The sequence below is a fragment of the Nothobranchius furzeri genome, chromosome 8 (genome assembly GCF_043380555.1).
Source record: "Nothobranchius furzeri strain GRZ-AD chromosome 8, NfurGRZ-RIMD1, whole genome shotgun sequence".
NCBI classification, from domain to species: domain Eukaryota; kingdom Metazoa; phylum Chordata; class Actinopteri; order Cyprinodontiformes; family Nothobranchiidae; genus Nothobranchius; species Nothobranchius furzeri.
In genome coordinates, this window is record NC_091748.1 from 79,048,241 (window position 1) to 79,063,352 (window position 15,112).

General features: G+C 45.6%; 1 protein-coding gene across 1 annotated transcript; it reads right to left on the minus strand.

Moving 5' to 3' along the window:
• Nucleotides 1–2,150: 2,150 nt before the first annotated feature.
• rtca (RNA 3'-terminal phosphate cyclase) lies at nt 2,151–14,496 on the minus strand. The gene is made up of 11 exons (XM_015975122.3): nt 14,293–14,496; nt 14,069–14,169; nt 10,828–10,971; nt 10,614–10,737; nt 6,337–6,395; nt 5,826–5,967; nt 5,349–5,470; nt 5,203–5,261; nt 4,984–5,078; nt 4,801–4,905; nt 2,151–2,453 (listed from the first exon to the last, which is right to left on the minus strand). Exons 1-11 carry the CDS (start codon nt 14,335–14,337, stop codon nt 2,355–2,357), a joined length of 1,095 nt encoding a protein of 364 aa, XP_015830608.1. The 5' UTR covers nt 14,338–14,496; the 3' UTR covers nt 2,151–2,354.
• Between the last annotated feature and the right edge of the window lie 616 nt (nt 14,497–15,112).

The window sequence follows — 15,112 nt, forward strand, 5'->3', positions numbered from 1 at the left end:
CTTTCTCCTCAGCTTCCTATCGGTCTCTGCCGTTTCCCGTCACTCATAACGTACTGGGTCCCACCGTTCCCGGTGTTTGCGTTCCCCTAAACACTCCCGGCCGGACATATTAGTTTGTTAACACAGCGAAAGCTTTTCGACGCTCAGAGTGTCTGAAACTCCGACTGACCACCAAATCCCTCCTTAAGACACGTTGCTGTAGCAACGGGAGCCGCTCTCATGGCAACCGCAGCCAATCACCAGAGACCAGTCCGTGCTGCCTTCAGGGTCTACTGGGAAACAGGAAAACAACTATCCCTAACTACGCAACATTGCTAGTTTGAAACTTTATGACGGTTTTGTTTATACAACATTTACTAATTAATTATCTAAACAATGACGATATTTACTGATTAGGATTATTTTCATCTGCTTTATGGAAAGTTAGGAATCCCGGCCTCCTGCAGTGATCAAAAATAACTATTAAATAGTTATGTTTCTGTTTATTCATTTAAAAAGACAACTTTCAGCCTGTTATTGGAGCAGTTAAAATATATTTTGTTCTAATTTTGCCATCTTTATTTAAAACCGTTTCTCTAATATTTTCTTTTACTTTTAGAAAAGCTTCAGGTTTAGGCTCAAACATCTTAAGGTTTTCATTTGGCGATTTTCTCAAAAAAAATCTAATATTTCTCACATCAAACATTTGCTCTTTCATCACTTCTATACACTTCTTATGTGAGCTACGTTTACAAATCAAAAACTCCGCTTTATTGTAAAGTCATGTAAATGTTAAAATACTGGCAGTTGTTTATGTGAAACATTAAAATACTTCTGATTTTTTCATTATTGTGACTTTTTGAGCAAATTCTGACTTTTGCATCAAAACACTGAAACCTTTGTTTAGTTTTTTTTACTGGAGAAGGTGGACTAACTTTAAATAGGGAGAATCTGAGATCCTGGTGCGTATAAACCAACAGTTGTTTGTTTGTAGCATTGATCTTTGTATTTCTGAAACCTTTTTTGTTAACATGACAAAATAAAGAGAAGAAAACCCCTACTGGAGGGTTGAATTAGATCTGATCCGTCATCTTTATCCGGCTCAACTCATACATGAGGTACCAGATCGTTTTCAGACAGAAACCCGGGGAGCACAACTTCACACTGAACCAGACATTCAGAAGCTGGCTGAAGAATCTCCAGTCAGACCAGGTTGGTTCTCATGTTGGGACGTACAAAGATGCTGATGCTGATAGCAGCTTTAATAATCTGTCCTGATTGGACGGTTTTAGGACCCAGACTCAGGATCAGGCTGATGTTGGAAACTCCGCCTGATGATGTCAAACTCACCTGCGATCAGTGAAATCCACACCCTGTTTGGAGCTGGTCCTGAACCAGGTGCCGATCCAGGTCCTGGTCCTGGCTGGGGGATCCGAGGGTCGTCCTGGAGCGTCCTCCAGGCCCCGGTGTCCGTCATGCTGCAGGACGAAAAACAAACTGCGAGGACTCTGAGCTGCGGAGGTGTCGGGTGACCCGGATCAGGTTCCTGCCGGTCCCAGAGGGGACAGAAGTGCGAGTTTCCAGTGTCTTCAGGTTTCAACACACATTCAGGTCTGAGCTGGACGTCCAGCTGTACACACTGCACATCAGCTCACCTGTGGCAGGTGAGTGAAAGAGGTTAGGACAGTGAACATGACACCATGGCCGTGACGCCACGGAAACAGCGTTGGGGTCACAGGGAGTCCTGGTTCGGATCCATCAGGTGGCGTCTCGAACAGAAAAACAGCTGATCGCAACCCGCTGGAGCCCGATGGCGTTTTGAATTTTCACCCAGAACCCGACACCAAAACAAAAACCCTCCTTCAGAGAAACAGCCATCGCTACCCGAGAGGACAAAATCAGAGATGGTGCCGCTCACGCCAGTTCAGACTAAACACAAACTTAGTTCGGACAAAAACAGAAGGATCTTGGTGTGGAGGCGCTTTCATCCCTTCAGTTCTGCCCTCGCTCCATCCGAGCCTCTTCAGCAGCTCACACCTTCACATCCAGATGAAAACACAAGTAAAATACCTAAATCTAAACATCTGGAGCTGAACTGAATGAACACAGCCGCAAGTCCACATGGAAAATCTCTGAGATGTTCCTTTAAACCCATAAAAACAGAAACATGGGAATGTTGAGAAGCGTTTTATTTACTCATTACAGTAATTTAAGGAAAAAACCCTGAGAGACAGCAGCTAAGAGGGGCGACCGGGTTGGGAGCAGCTACAAGTCCAGCAGCGCGCGCGTGTGTGTGTGTGTGTGTGTGTGTGTGTGTGTGTGTGTGTGTGTGTGTGTGTGTGTGTGTGTGTGTGTGTGTGTGTGTGTGTGTGGGGCTACAGGTTGGGGTTAACTGCTCCTGATCCTTGACATTCAATGATGAAGGTGACATTGCTGCTCAGCTCATCTTCACACTTGGTTATGGTGAACTTGGCCTGCAAACACAAGATACGAGTCAACAGGACTGGCCGGCCTGGAGAGGGTCCAGGATGAATCAGCAGTGAGGGAGACGGTGGCCGATGGGTTGCCGGTTCGAACCCAGGCTCCGTCAGTCGTTTCCTTGAGAAAGACACTTGACTTGTGCCATTTAACACCCTGTTATGATTAACCCTCTGGGGTCCAGGGTGTAATCTGCCATTTTTGACTAATTTAGAGTTTTCCTTTGTATTTCCAAAATAAAAGCCATAACCACTGCCTTATGTGGCATCAATCTTTTCAGCACAACCTGGACTTTATGAATCTATACTTATTTTTTATATTTGGACATAAAGGGGTTGCATATTAGACCTTAAATCACTCAAAAACATTAAATCCGAACTGGAAAAAAGTTGTTTATTTTACTGTGAAACCAACAAACATTTATGACGAATGTTTTTTATAATTCAGAATGGTAATTTAGACTGTACATTTATAAAAAATATGATTAAATATAGCAAATAACAATAATAACAAATAATAATAACAAATTTAAAAAATAAATTATTAGCCCTCTGGGGTCCGTTTTTGACTCATTTTGGTTTTTCTTTTGTATTTTCTAATAAAAACAATAAATTTTGCCTTATGGGGTATCATTAATTTCAGGACAACCTGGACTATCTGAATTTATACTTATTTTATTAATTTGGCAATAATGTACATGCATTTTGGAGTGGGGAGTGGCTCTGACAGCTGCGCGGCGCCGCCCACTCCTCTTGTTGGATCTCCGAGGAGCTGCATCTCTGCCTTCATCCTCCACCTCATCATGACCCAACTCTTCTATGAGGAAGGATGGATCCGCCACATCGTCATCAACATCCTCGCTATTTGCCTCAGACTCCGGCTGCGAGTCTCCGTCCACTTCCTCTGCTTCCAGTTCAAAAAACAGCCGTACTATCTGAACTGCAGAGACAACATATCTGTCCGGATCGCTCCAAAATATGACGTTTACCGTCAACACCTGTCTAATTGCTTGTTGTTACTCCGTTCGCGCCACTCCTTTCCCCGCCAAGCGGCTCCTTTTAGCGCACATCTCGTTACTCATGCGGCCTTCCCCTCTCTCTCAGCTACATAATGATGCTTTTTATCAGCTGAATACGTGAGACTTCCACCAACAGCAAAAGGATCTCATGGTTTTATGTTCACAAGCACATTCCCGCTCACGGATGACTAAACTGCTGTTTTGACAAGTTGTCAGATTGTCTAAAAACAGGTCGTTTTTTAGTTTGGTATAACTCCGCTTTTACGTTGCCTTTAACACAATTTAAAAACTGGGGTGTAGTTTATAATCTCCTTTTTAAAGCCAAATTGGAACCGAAACTCAGGGAGGCGGAGTCTTGCTGCTACAGCGTCCCAAATCAGACCTGTTCATGCAGGCTTAACATGAAAATAGTCTCCTACACCCATCTCCTGCATTAGCTGCTGATAGGAAACAGACGGTGAAACTCTATGATCAGAAAATCCTGACTGATCTACATCACCCTGTCACTAACATTCATGGACTCACCCATCTTTACTCAGGGAAAGGCTGTTGTTGGTTTAGCGTCCAGGAAACAGGAGAGAACGTCTCTGCTAGTAGAAGCTAACGTTAGCATTAGCTACTCCACCACACCAGCAGAACTCCTCCAGGATTGTGTTATTGGTGGAGGTAAAACATCAACGATGCAGAGCAAACAGTCAGTGGTAGTTGTGTTGCTGTTAGCCAATCAGAGGAGAGATGTCCACATATCAGGAAGTAAGACTCCCGATCCTGCCGTCTGCTACTCTCCTCTGCTCTGGCTCACTTCTGGTTCCTGAAACAGGAGCGCCAGAGCCTTTCCCCCCACAGAAATTGACCGATTCATTTGAACGAGACACCACTGCAGATGGTAAACTTGCTCTTTAAAAAGTTTTCCCTCCATTTATCCAAGGTTGGTGTTGAGGAACCACATCCAGGAGGGAGAACCCAGACCTCCTTCACATCAGACACTCTCCAACTCCTTCTGGGAATCTCAAAGTGATTCCATGGCAGAGGATCTGTAATCCCTCTAAGAAGGTCTGGGTCTCCTCCCACTTCTTGGAAAACTAGAGAGAGGAAACCAGGAGGCATCTCGACTGACTCCTTCAGAGGAGCAGCAGCAGCTCTGCTCTGAGCTCCTCCCCATCTGTATGAAACATTTAATATTTCCTCCTGCTTTAAAGTGCAAACATAAAAATAAATCTGTTATTGCTTGAGGTTTACGACCTCTGGGCCTGACTCTTTTGCTCATCAGAATCTAAAATTCGTGTATGGTTGTTGATGCTGTTGTCATGGCCGTGACCTCTGACCTGTGTCAGCTGCTCTGCGATGTGAATGGCCGTCCGCGTGTGTAGTGTCACGGTGCCGGTCCGAATCCGAGACGTTCCCTTCGCCAGCGCCATGAAGATAATGAGCTGAGGAGGAAGGGTTTGGAGAGGTCACAGCGAGGTCATCAGGCGGGTCACTGACAGCCAGGTGTGTCGGAGTCTCACCTGATCCTGCAGGAACTCGTCCACGCAGCCGTTGTGTCGGATGTTTCTCAGCAACATCTCAGCAGCTTCAATGCCGATTTTATCAGCATACACACCTGAAACAGGCAGGTGAGTGTTTACGGGGGCGTGGCCTAAAGCAGGACTACCTGGTGATTTTGTGTTGTTGAGTCTCAGAATTTGTCGTAGCGCTGCCACCTGCTGGTCGGCGGACCTCCTCACCTTTCTTCCCCAGAGCCGAACCAGCAAACAGACAACCTGTCGATGACTCAGCGATGACTCTGAAACACAGACAAGAGAACCAATCAACAAGCTTCTCCTGAAACAGCTGCTGAATTTAGTGATGTTAGCGAATGGGCGGGGCATACATGATGCCGTTCCCGTTCCCGTAGGCCTTCTCCTTCTCCTGTAGTGGCTGGATGTTGATGTAAAGCTCTTTGATTTCCTTCCTGATGGTTCGAACAGCAGCAGCAGACATGTCTTTTGCCAACTAAAAACAACACCAAGACCCAGTTAAGTAAAAAAAACAGGTGCCAACAGAACATCTACGGGGAAACGATCAGCAGCAGGAGACACAAGACCTACAGAACAATCCTCCAAAGAGGAAAACGTCTAAACGTTCACCAAGTTTCTTTATTTCAGGTCCATCAACGATTTATTTTGGACATTAAACGTTTTCGGTGTCTGAGCCGAACAACAACTATTCATGTTTTAACTGGTTCCTCCTCTCATCTCACATGACCACATCTTGGGAGACACAAGGAGAGGAAATGCGGATTTAATTATGGGATAGGCGCAGGAACAGTCCGACTTCCTGTCAACTTTAGAAAGAGTTTGAACTTTACTTTGAAGGGCAGGACGCCGGCCACGAACGCGCGGCCGTAAATCTTTGCGATGGTTCCTCTCTCTGTCATGGTGACAGGCTGCAGCTCTTTTACCGGATTCACCGTCACCGCCACCTCCCCGCCTCCTTTAGGGTAGTAGCCCCTACGTAACACACACACACACACACACACACACACACACACACTAATAACAATGGATAGGATTTATATAGCACCTTCATGGTACTCAAAGCACTTTCTATTATTCACGCACTCACATTGCCATTGCTGGTAAGCTACTATGTAGCCACAGCCACCCTGAGGTGGTCTGACAGACGCGAAGCTGCCATTTGCACCCTCAACCCCTCTGACCACCACTAACACTGGAAAGTTGGGTGAAGTGTCTTGCCCAAGGACACAACAGCAGAATACCCCTGGCAGGAGCTGAGATCAGTCCCACAATCCTCCAGTTGCCAGGTAACCTGCTTCACCTCCTGAGCATGCACACACTAACAGGTGTTCCTGAACACACCTCATTCTGATGTTGCAGTCAAAGTGGACTCCAAACTTCTCCACGATGGGTTTGAAGACCTGCCGAAGAAAACCTTTGGGTTTATTTGATGTTTGAAACTGAGAACATAAGATTAAAGGTGCATGATGTAGGAATGACATTCTGTGGTCAAATGTAGGTACTGCACACAATTTTCGAAACAGCGTTCTTACACTTTCCCCACTGACAAATTCAAACATGTTTCAAGGTACATTTTCAAACTTTTCAACTTGTCTTTGGCAAAGACAAAACTGTACATAAGGACTCAAGAGGTAGGCTTCATCACGGGATCAGAAATTCGACCTGACCACGTCATTTTTAAATACTGAAATCAAGTGAAAAAGATCAAATATAAACCTTATGAAGCAACTAGCATAACATTTTAAGAGTTTCAAAGGAAATGAGAAAGGCTTTGTTTTAATTCTAACCTGTCTGCTTTAAGTTCTAGTCTGTCACCTTAAACCAAACACCCTGCTCTATCAGTTCCCGCAGCAACTCGGACAAGAACACACAACCAGCCGACACTAAAACACAAAGAGAAAATGCCTACGGACAGTAAAAACATAGCCAAGATAGCAGTTGTAGTGATGAAGATTGACTACATTTTTATTAAAATGACCAATAAGATGTGATGATTCCATACAAATTTGAAATATCAATCTGATCCTTGAATGTTTAATCAGAAGATTCTAGTTACTTCACTTATTCAGGGACCATAAACACACTTCGTATTAATTCAGACAGAGTCAAGTATATAGTTTTTTACCGTAAATCCTCTAATACAGGCCTGTATTTGACTCAAGCTCATCAAGCTCCAGGCCTTTATTGGAAGGAGGGCCAGAATTAGAGGCAGGCCTCTATTTCTATTTGAGTTCGGTTGGTTCGCTGGAGTTTTTGACAATTAAAATTGCGCCCACATTTTCAAAGTTAAACACATTTCTTTTAACAACGGTAGTTTCTGCTTCAGCCCTCTCCCCCCTCCCCCTGCTTCAGCCCTCTCCCCCCTCCCCCTGCGCAGCGGCCGCAAACTCACTGGTGCGCCTGCAGCCTCTCGGAGTTCCTGCTGCTCTAAACATTAAAATAATTATTTCATTTTCTGTTCCTCACTTCTGATTACCTTCAGTGGTGTCTGTTTGTTGTAACCAGCAGGTACAAAACTAACTTGTTTTTATTTGACTATTTTTCTGTCCTGTCTGTTTATTATCTTCCTGCATCTCCTCTCAATCCTAAAGAGAAACTGCTACCTGGGTTCATATATATTCACCTCATGAGTTACCTTTGAACTGCAGCTCTAAAAGATCTACCGACCGCAGAAACAGCGGAGTGCTCGCCGGCCGCATCAGTGATCGGTGCGTCACCGAGGACAAAACAGGTGATGCGCCCCGCTCCACAGCAGCGAAAAGCATCAGGCACAAATAAAAGAATAAAAGACAGAAAACATAAAAAGGAAATGAGCCGACATGAACGATCGCGTGTTAAATTAGTTTTTGAGGTGGCGACACCTGATTTGATAATGTTACTGTGGCCGTGCTCAGGACGCAGATGTCTGGAGCGCGTCAACAATCAGAGCTTTGCATGTGCAAGCTGGTTAAGGTTAGGATGGGGGTGAGGGGAAGGTTAAATTGCAAGAGGGTAAAGGTCACAGTTTGGTTAAATGTCCGTTTTATGGCGGGTGTCAGTACCGACGCTCTGGCACAGCGCGTTGCCTCCCGACGCGCAGGAGCTTGTCACCTGCTGACAGCAGGCTGCTGTGTTTTCCGATGACTGCACAACGTCTTGTTCCAGCAGGACACGCTGCATGATGAGCGCACCTCCAAAAGCATATGTCGTCGCTTAATAATTCCAATGATTTTATGTGCGTCTGTTTTTACTGGTGTGTTTTTACCGGTGTACAGCGCTTCGTTGGTCCTTTTGGACACCTCAAAGTGCTTTTTAAGTAAAGTTGATTTGACTAAGAAGGCCGAACCAAAACCAAGCTGAAAAGATAAAAACACCTCTTTAGTGTCAGGTCACGACCCAGCTCATCTTCCTCAAAGAGGAAGGATCGTTTTCAAACTCGCGCTTTGGCCTCAGTCTCCAGGTCTGCTTCTCCCATCTTCCAGCAAACAGCTGATCTGTCTGCTGGACATTCATCTTTCATACATAAAACCCCACTAAATTACAGAGAAGCAACCATCTCACAGATCGCTCCAATATCCAAACTTTTGGCATGAATTCAGTGTCAGAGTTCACTCCGCAGCTCCGTGACATGTCAACACACCTGCTGTCACGGAGAGGAGCTTCCTCTGTCCCACAAAACTCTACTGAACACATCCTTATCGACTGAATGTGTGAGATTTCTACCAACAGCAAAGGAACATTTAAACAATGTTATTCTACTCCAAATTATTACAAAAATGTTTCAATTAAATTTTTACAATATTTTGTAACAATCCAAATTATCACCGTCTTATACTGAAATATCGATTCAGACTGGAGGTGGAGTAACAATTCAGGAGCGAATAAGAAGAAGGAGGTTTACAAACCAAAAGGCCCCTTTTAGCTGCTGGCTGGATGATATTGGTCTCTTGCACGCAACCATCATAAACGTTTTATAGTGAAAGCAGGTCTGCTCCATAGCGAAGTGAGAGGACACGGCCGGTCCAGCGGCTGGTCTCCATCAGGAGGAGTCTGCTGCTCACACAGCGGTGTTACAGAAAGGAGCTGACCCTCTCAGAGCAGCAGCACCTGTGTTTACTAAAGGCAAAATGGTCGCTCACTAGTATTCTTCTAATCCACCCTTAGCATTGTTGGCTTAACGTTAGCGTCTCATCTGTTTCGCCCGACACTAGACTAAAACAAAAAGACGCCGTGGATTCTTAGGGGTACAAGAAATAGCTTCTGGGTTGCTCCTGTTGCTGGTTTGGGATCTTTACACATTGCCGTTTTGCCATCTGGTGTCAGATACAAATGCAGGTGCAGCAGGTAACTGGCTCTGACTCAGCAACCCAACGGGCTCACGGACTGTAAACAATAAAGCTTGGTTTATGCTTGACGCATTCGCTTTCCGCGCGGTGATGCAGCTCGCGGATGGAACGCGCTTCACAACTCGCAGCGTTTATGGTTCGTGCGGCTCGTCTCTGCGGTGAGCCAATATTCTCCCAAACTGTAGGGGGCAGCATGGAGCTCTACGGCATGCACCCATCACTACACCATAGTAGAAGTAGAAATTACTGTTTACAACATGGCATTCCAGCATTTTTAACAGCGTCCTCGTCTTTTCCGACAGTGCGAGCTATTTCTCTCCAAGAATTATTAACAACATGTTGATCACGATGATCTCTGAGAGCTGAATCATACAAATGTCTGTATTTACCAACCTCTGCCATACTAGTTCTTGTCAGTCCGCCAAGTTTTTCCACGTCCGTCCATCCGCGTGGTTAGAAATTTTCCGAGGTGCGCGTTGCGGAAATTCTGGGCCGTGCGGAAGCGCGGTGGAGGGGCGTGGTTGTTAAAATGACGCAACTTTTCCGCCCGGAGCCGTGCGGACCTCGCGGACGCGGCAAGCATAAACCAACCTTTACTACGTCCCTCTTTGACCGTTTCGAAAGAAAAATACCGAACATCCCCCGGTGGGCTGAGTTGTAACCGTTCCAGTAAAACCTTCCGTCCAACATGATAGAAACAGACTCTTTTGTGATTATTTCGCTGTTTTATCAATTGTTGTACCTTTAAAAATGAAGTTTTTACTGGACAGAATCAGTCAGATATTTGTCTTTTAATTTGTTTTTGTTATTTTTGGATGGTTATGACGATGTGTTTTTCTGTCAGTGACAGCTAGGGTCTTCGTGGACTCGAACCCCTTCTTTCCACCGAACGTGAAAGCAGCACGAAACAGCTGAGAAACGTACCGCGCAGAAACTAGCCGCCGCTACAGTGGACAGAGTCCTGTCCACCGGCAGCTAAGTAAGGTTTTGGACACGTCTCACAAGCAAAGGGACGCCATCATTACATTTCAAGTTTAGTTACTACGCAACCGACCCAGCTGTGTGGAATGCTTTCGCTCCCGTTTAGCATCAAAATCGCCCATGGTTCCCATGGTTGGGAATGAGCTCGCAGGTAAAACGCTGCTTTTATGTTACACCCCGCTTTCACGTCCAGAGGAAAGAAGGGGTAAGAGTGCAGTCAGTCTGTCTGTCAGGTGAAAACCAATCAGGACATGCCTGGTCCTAGAACCAGGTGTAGTGATCCTACAGCTCCTGCTGAGTGTTCTAGAGGACCTTGAGGGTGTAGTCGATCTGAGGGGCCATCTCTGCGTTGGTTCCTCCCTTCAGACAGAGCTGTGACACACCATCAGCGAACAGAGCACAGGGCAGAGCCACCTGCAGCAGCAGACACACACTCCTGACACACAAACGGGTGGGGGTGGGGGGTACAAACAATCAGTGACGGAAAGTCCCAGAATAGAACACCAACAGCAGCTGCTAGCCTCACCCCGCGGTCGTCGTGTCAGCCGTGTGGTTTCCTGACCGGATCTTTCCTGGAGTCAGGCTGATGTCGGTGGAGCCGATGCTGGCGCCCTGCAGACCACCTGAACACAGATCTGAGACCAGCTGGAGGCCGGTCAGGTGTTGAGGTCTGAACACACAAAAAAAGGAAAAGAGGTATCAAAAAGGTGCTCTGTTGGACTGGAGGCAGGGCCCTAGCAGGTAGCTGGCAGCCCAACAGATTACAGCGCAAATGTCGATGAAGGTGCAACTGTGAAATGTAATGTCTCAGAAAAGCCAGCAGAGGGCACTGTGGGATATGAACTGGGACTTAAGGAGACTAAACTAGGGTGTTTCTTAGTGCCACAGAACCTCACCTTGATGTCTTGGTCCCACCCCGGTTGCCTAGGAGATAGTCATCAGGAGCCGCCAAGACGTGTTCCAATGTCCATGTTCTACCGAGGCGTGTGTTCAACGTTTGTTAGCAGTTTAGCTAGCTGAGCGAGGATACAGGGGAGGTGTCTTGTAGCCCAGCCTTGGTCAAACATTTCCCAGAATACACCGCAGCATTTTCAAAAGGCTTTCGCTGTGGTCACGTGATAAGCTCTCATATTCCATCCATCCATTGTCTGAACCCGCTTGTCCACGTAGGGTCGCGGGGGGGCTGGTGCCTATTCTCAGCGGTCAACGGGCAATCAGGCGGGGTACACTCTGGACAAAGTGCCGGTCCATCGCAGGACAACACAGAGACACACAGGACAAACAATCATGCAAAGACACACTCACACCTAAGGACAATTTAGACAGACCAATCAACCCAACGGTCGTGTTTTTGGACTGTGGGAGGAAGCCGGAGAACCCGGAGAGAACCCACGCATGCACAGGGAGAACATGCTAACTCCATGCAGAAAGATCCCAGGCCAGGAAGTGAACCCAGGACCTTCCTGTTGCAAGGTAACAGCTCTAACTAAGCTCTCATAATTTAGCAGCAAAATGAAGCCAAGAAGAAGTGGCTAAAACTGCAGTTCCACCCTCATCCACTAGGGGCTGGCAGCAAAAGTGAGCAAATCCTCATTGACTCCCATGTTAAAAACTCCAGTTTGACAGCAGAAATAAACATGTTTACAGCCTGGCTCAAAACCCATTCTAGGTTTAAAAGATCTAGTTTACATTCATGACAACTCTGAGGGGGGTGGATTTTGTTGCAACTCTTCTGTTTAAGAGGAATTAAATGCTTAAAATTCTGAATAATTAATGAGCATCAGAGAAAGACCTCAGCCTTACGTTAACCGATGTTCGGCCATATCGGCTCTCTGAATTGTAGTTTTGTCTGTGTGTTCATGTTTGGATGTTAATCACAGAATTATTTGGACAAAGGGAGCAAGCTGTAGTTATTGACTGCACTAAGAGATCATCCAGACAGTTTCTGCTTCTGTAAGCTCCACAGAACCCAACTCAGCACAAAAATGGTGTTGCTGGGCATTCTGCTTGGTTTTATGGCTTTATGTCAAGCTTTAAAGTTAAAGTCCCATTAGTCATCTTCACACACTGGTGAAATTCATCTCCGCATTTGACCCATCCCCGTGGAGGGTGCGGTGAACCAGGATATGGCTGCAGACAGAGAAGCAGCAGGCAGAAAACTCAGGAGCAACCAGTGACTCAGCGCGATGCTGGCCCGACTCTGCTTTGCCAGGATTTCGAATATCATGACAAAGTAGATTTTTTTCAGTAAATCCATTCAAAAAGTGAAACCTGTATATCAGATTTATTCATTCCACACAGGCTGATATATTTTAAATGTTTATTTCTGAGCTGTAAAGCAGCTGGGATGAGAATCAGCTCCTCTAAATCTGAGACCATGGTCTTGAGTCAGAAAAGGGTAGAATGCCTTCTCCGGGTCAGGGATGAGGTCTTGCCTCAAGTGGAGGAGTTTAAGTATCTCGGGGTCTTGTTCACGAGTGAGGGAGAGCTGGAGAGTGAGATAGATGGGCGGATTGGTGCTGTGTCTGCAGTGATGAGGGTGTTGTGCCGGTCTGTCATGGTGAAGAGAGAGCTGAGTCGGAAATGGACAAACTAAAAATGTATATATGTTTAATTCACCCAAGACTGGAGGAATGACATCTTTAGTGGATTCTGGGCCTCTCATCTCATCCTCCACACTCTGGGACCTTGATTTCCAAAGGAAATACAAATTTTACTTAAATCAGAGAACAAAACTTTGGACCAGTCATCAGCAGTCCAGTCCCTTTTGTCTTTAGCCCAGGTGAGACGCTTCTACGCCATCTCTTGTTCAAGAGTGGCTTGACACAAAGAATGCAACAGCTGAAACCAGGTCCTGCACATGTCTGTGCGTGCTTCTTCTTGAAGCACTGACTCTAGCTGCAGTCCACTCTTTGTGAATCTCCCCCACATTTTTTATGGGTTTTGTTTCAACCCTCTCCAGTTATCCTTACTGCTCGTACACTTTTTCCCCCTAGTGCATCTTGTCCTTCCCTTCACCTCACTATTAATGTGCTTGGACACAGAGCTCTGTGAACAGCCAGCTTCTTTAGCAATGACCTGTTGTGTCTTGCCCTCCTTGTGCAAGGTGTCACTGGTGGTCTTTTGGACAACTGCCAAGTCAGCAGCCATCCCCATGATTATGTACTCTACAGAACTAGACTGCAAGACCATTTAAAGGTTATTTTCAGGTGTTTTGAGTTAATTAGCTGACTACAGTGTAGCACCAGGGGTCTTCAATATTGGGCCTTTTCACAATATTCTGAGATGCTGAATTTGGGATTTTCATTAGTTGTCAGTGCAATCATCAACATTAAAGAAACATTAGAAATATATCAGTCTGTGTGTGATTATTACATCTAAAGCACAAGTTTCACTTATTGAAATAACTGAAAAAAAAATCACCTTTGTCATGATATTCTTATTTTAGGACCAGCACCTGTGAGAGACCCTTACTGCGCTGGTTCTGATATCCCAGTTCATTACCCATTAGCTCCATTGACATCCTTAATTCAGAACTACTTTAACTGGAGTTAGGTTGCTGTCCGGTTTTCTCCTTCAATCCAATAAAAGTTTATTTTCTCCATCTTCCAGTTGAAAGCAATATGTTTAAACCCATACGAGGAAGCAGTCGTATAATATTTGCCAATACAACCGTGTAGATAAAGAATGTTTCGATCATTAACGCGGAATCAAACTTTAATGAATAGGCTAACATTAGCCTGTTAGCATGAGAGCCGCTATCTCACCTGAGTCCCGGTGAGCTCCTGCCCGCGCGGATTTTGGCGATCTTGATAGCGGTACCGGTGATGCAGCTCAACGCAGCGGAGACTCTCAGAATCTGTCCACCCTGTAGATAACCGGTACCAGGACGAAACAGACCGGCGCGGTCACAACCGGTTAGCCCTCTGTTAGCATATTACTGTAGCAACTTTTCTCTCGTTTCACGAAAGAATAAAATCTAAGTACTCACTCCCTCCATCACGCTGCCGTCTATCTCCACCGCCGCAGAGTCCATCTTCACTCTCAAACCTCAGCGTCAACTTTAAGTCGGACAAACTCAGCCCTGCTCAGCCGCAGCCTGCGGTACTTCTAACTCAAGCTAAACAGATTTACTGAGTCAGGCTACTTCCGCTGGATTTCAAAATAAAGCCACGTCCGTAGAAGAAGAAACAGTTCTTCAGATTCTATCGTTCATGTCTCAGTAAACTTTCTACCAATTTCAATCAAATATATGTATCATTTCTGAATAATTTTTAAATTTCTTGCCAAGACACAGAAAACCTACAAGATAAACGGATGTGTGACACAGAACAGGTAACTTAACACAGAGTCATGAGTACTTTGGAGAGACAGCTGCCGCTGCCACAAATTGCGCTCGGTCCTGCTGGTACTTTGTTGTCAGTCAACGCAAGAGAAACTTCAGCGTAGTAAATAAAAAATAAAACCTAAGTCTCCTCCCTTTCCGGCCGGCTCATGGGTCCCCGGAAAAACGAAAAGTGCGTTTAGGGTATCAACATCTTAGATATCATATATAATATTAGCTAGATGACCAACTGGAAGAGTAGTTCGAGTGGGACGGACTAGAATGGTCACGTGTCTGCCGGAAAGCCGTCCTCATTGGGCGGCGAGAGTTTAGGTGCACCGGTTGACTTAACGAGAAGACCAAACAGCGGCCTGGGAGAGCGGGGTTTATATAGTTAAATAGTGCCAGCTTTCAACGAGACGGTGAACTTATGATGGATGAACTTAGCTCGAGAGGTCGGACCTGATTTGAAGTGACACATCTTTTG